Raw genomic sequence first — 3,677 nt, 5'->3', positions numbered from 1 at the left:
ATTTAAAAATACATAAAAATATCTCAACTATTTTGAAAAACTACTAAATGGTTTCTGTTAGTTTTAATCATTAAAATTTTTTACTATTTAGTATGAAAAAAACTCATTAATTAATATTTTAATTTTATAAAAATATTTATTAATTATATATCGAGAAAATTTTATGATATTTAAAAATTAAAATTAACAAAAAAATTAAATAATAAATTTTTTAAAATTTTATAAACGATCTAATATATTAAATTATTAACTAATGAATTTTTATATATTACAATAACTAAATATTTTTTTTTATTTTAAAATTGAAAAAATAACCCTACTATTTCGAAGGCTGCGCAAACTAGGGCTGTACAATCGGTCGGTTCGGTTTCGAATCAAATCGAACTGAAAAAACTGAAAATCGAATTGTAAAAGTATTAAAAATCAAAAAAATTGATTATAAAAATATAATCGAATCGAATCAAACCGATAAAAAATCGGTTCGATTCAATTCGGTTCGATTCAAACCGAAATCTGTATTTTTTTAAATTTTTTTCTTCTAATTTCAGTAAAATAATTCAATAAATGTTTCACATAAATTTATCAATAAAAATTATCTGAATATATAAGGATAATATTTAAAAAATTCATATAAATCCATATAAAATTTAAAAATATAAATCAAACCAGTGTTTTAAATAATAAAAATATATTAAAAATCGATTTTTCGATTTTTCAGTTATTTAACACGTTTAAACTGAACCGAACCAAAAATCAAATATGTTGAAAAATATTAATCGAACTGAACCGAACTTTCCGATTAACCGAATCATTAAACCGAAATCGATCAGTTCGATTTGATTTTTCAATTTAAACCGATTTACGCTCAGCCCTAGCGCAAACATGTTACTTGGTAGAAGATTTCTTTGTTTTGACTTGCTGCAGATCTGGCGCATAGATGTTCAACAAAATAAATATGGACAATTTTAACGAACTTGACTATGATTCAAAAACAACATGTTATAATGTTAAATCATATTGACATTTCTTAATTGGTTAGTGTCTAATTAGGTTCTGCCACGAGCTGATTTTGATCTCATTTCGAGTTGATATACTGTTGATTTATAAGAATTTTTATTTGAAATAATTACTATTTAAATTTATTTCAATTCAAAATATAAATTCTGATTGGAAAACAATTACAATATAAAAACAATTTTCGTTCGATTTCAATTACGATTAAATTTGAATAAAAATTAAAAATATTAAGATTTTACACATTAAAATGCATAAATTAATTTATAAAATTTAGATTTATACTACATGATTATTTTTTTAAAAAAAGAAGGAATTAGGATCAACCCGCTAATTAACAGTTTCAATTTGATCAGAAATTGGAACTGAACAAATCGGTTTAATTTCAATTTGATTCATAATTTAAATCCAACCGTATACAAGAAGGACCAAAACTAACTAGTGCTAATGGGGTTTAAGATACAGAAGTGCAGGGGCAGATTTTAGGCGGTGAAAATGCGGTGTTGAGTACTGTTTCATTGGCAGCATCAAATGGTCGGAGGTCAACCAGTCTTATTGCCTGTCTCTGCTTTTCTACTTATTTCTAGATGGTAATAAATATAAAATAAGCCCACATAATAAATATGTCAGTTGAAAGATCTTCATCAACTTCCAAATCCAACCCCTTTATTGATAACTGGAATGAAGAAAAAATTCAGTTATTTGTAAAAATTTATTTTGATAATTTTTAATCCCCATCTCTTTATTATGAATAATGGAACAATACACAGTAACCATTTCTTGCCCTTTAGCTATAAATTGACATCTGCGTATAAGTCTCTTGAGTAATTTCATAAGTGTTTTGCTCAATCTCGCTCTCTCTTACTACCTTCCTTCTTGTCTCAAGTCATTCTTTGTTATATTGTTCGTTTTGTTGGTTATACATATATATAGAGAGAGAACCAAGAAACTTAAGCCTTTCTGACAGCAGAGAGAGATGAAGAAAGGCAACAGTGAGTCACCGAAGCTTGATCGAAAGACCGTCGAGAGAAATCGCAGAATTCACATGAAGGGTTTATGCTTCAAGCTTGCTTCTCTCATTCCTTCTCATCGCTTCAAACATTCTAAGGTAAATTAAACATTTAGTTAATCAGCTTCTGAAGGTATCTACCATGTTATTATTACCGAAATCATAATTATTTCTGGAGAATATCAGAAGAAAAACTCTTGGCATCACAGATCAAAATTATTAGCTAGCGGCCGATGAGGGGAGATAAATGTTGATTTTTCGATTCAAGACCACCATTCATCTGTGCCTAATCTTTTCTAATATTTTCTCTCGGCTTTTTCTCTTGTGGTCCAGTCCCTCGGATACTATAGTTGTGAAAAGAAATAGATTGCTTTATCACATGGATCTGTACTTTCAAATTTACTGTTGAATAGGAATTTGCTGCTAGCTATCCAAACAGAATTTTAATGCCCTCACTATGGTAGCCACAACTCCGCCTAGCTAAATTAACTGATAATATCAAAGTTTAATTATTATAACTGTGGAGTTGCTGCAGGAGTTGCTATCTCAGCAAGATCAACTAGACCATGCTGCGGCCTACATAAAGCACCTGACAGAAAGAATAGATGAATTAAAGAAGATAAAGGAACAAGCAATGAGATCCTTGGGAGCTAATAATAACCCCATGGATGCAACAATGATGGGTTTGAGATTACCAGTGATTAAACTTCGAGACATGGGTTCAAGCATAGAAGTAGCTGTAATTAGTGGGTTGAACAAGAACTTCACTTTATATGAAGTTATCACCATTCTCGAGGAAGAAGGAGCTGAAGTTGTAAGCGCCAGCTTTTCAACAGTGGGTGATAAGGTCTTCCACTCAATCCATGCTCAGGTGATTACCCATGAATCCAACTTAAAAAGTCTGAACTTTGATATATAATTAAGCAGACTGAAAGTGAATGGAATTTTATTTGGTAACCTTATCTTTTAGGTAAAATTCTCTAGAGTTGGTGTGGATACTTCAAGAGCGTGCCATAGATTGCAGGAACTGATTTGCTGGAATGCTGAGCTTTCAGGATCTCATTGAAGTGTCAAAATTTTTTCACCTGTTCTGAAGTGTGGGCATTAAATCAGCCCAGCTGCCTCAAGTACTAGCTAGCTAATAGATAATCTTGTAAATGTCGAACATTCCTCTATTAATAAATATATATTTAGAAATACAAAAATCTTCCCTACATAATTTTATGTGTGTTAATTGGCAAATCATGTTCCCTTGATTCTTAATGGGTTAATTCTTACATGAACATCTTCTTTAGTTTGATTTAAAAAATAAAAAATCAATCTCTTATATTTTGATTCGTATGATATTTTTCAACATATCCTAAATTGTTTTTAAAGACGTAAATTTAAATGTGTATCATTCTTCTTAATTTGAACAATTATTTGATAATTAATGATGTAACATTTTTTAATGTGTGAATAAATAACTCTCTTTCCATAGTATTTAACTAAATTCAATTATTTATAATAGAAAGAGATAATTAATAATAAATTTAAAATTTATTTATTAAAGTTATTATTAATCTTATGTAAATGTTGGGAAATTCTCCGATATAATTCTGCCATCAAAAAAAATTTATTATTTAGTTATTGGTATTATTATTATTATTAACAA

The 3,677-nt window shown here is 28.7% G+C and overlaps 1 protein-coding gene across 1 annotated transcript; it reads left to right on the top strand.

Annotated features, from left to right (window-relative positions):
- The first annotated feature begins 1,694 nt into the window (after positions 1-1,694).
- Positions 1,695-3,222, top strand: LOC110618009 (transcription factor bHLH162). The gene is made up of 3 exons (XM_021761001.2): positions 1,695-2,122; positions 2,559-2,894; positions 2,994-3,222. The coding sequence occupies exons 1-3, from the start codon at positions 1,991-1,993 to the stop codon at positions 3,087-3,089; spliced, it is 564 nt and encodes a 187-aa protein (XP_021616693.1). The 5' UTR covers positions 1,695-1,990; the 3' UTR covers positions 3,090-3,222.
- Positions 3,223-3,677: the final 455 nt, after the last annotated feature.

The sequence above is a fragment of the Manihot esculenta genome, chromosome 6 (genome assembly GCF_001659605.2).
Source record: "Manihot esculenta cultivar AM560-2 chromosome 6, M.esculenta_v8, whole genome shotgun sequence".
Taxonomy (NCBI): domain Eukaryota; kingdom Viridiplantae; phylum Streptophyta; class Magnoliopsida; order Malpighiales; family Euphorbiaceae; genus Manihot; species Manihot esculenta.
Note: the sequence above shows the minus strand (reverse complement) of the source record. Positions and strands in the feature narration are given on the sequence as shown.

Excerpts from the sequence above, each read along its gene's own strand:
- LOC110618009 (XM_021761001.2), top strand. The coding sequence starts at position 1,991 with ATGAAGAAAGGCAACAGTGAGTCACCGAAGCTTGATCGAAAGACCGTC. Across the intron at positions 2,123-2,558 it reads ATCGCTTCAAACATTCTAAG|GAGTTGCTATCTCAGCAAGA; the intron begins GTAAATTAAACA and ends GAGTTGCTGCAG. Across the intron at positions 2,895-2,993 it reads TCCACTCAATCCATGCTCAG|GTAAAATTCTCTAGAGTTGG; the intron begins GTGATTACCCAT and ends CTTATCTTTTAG.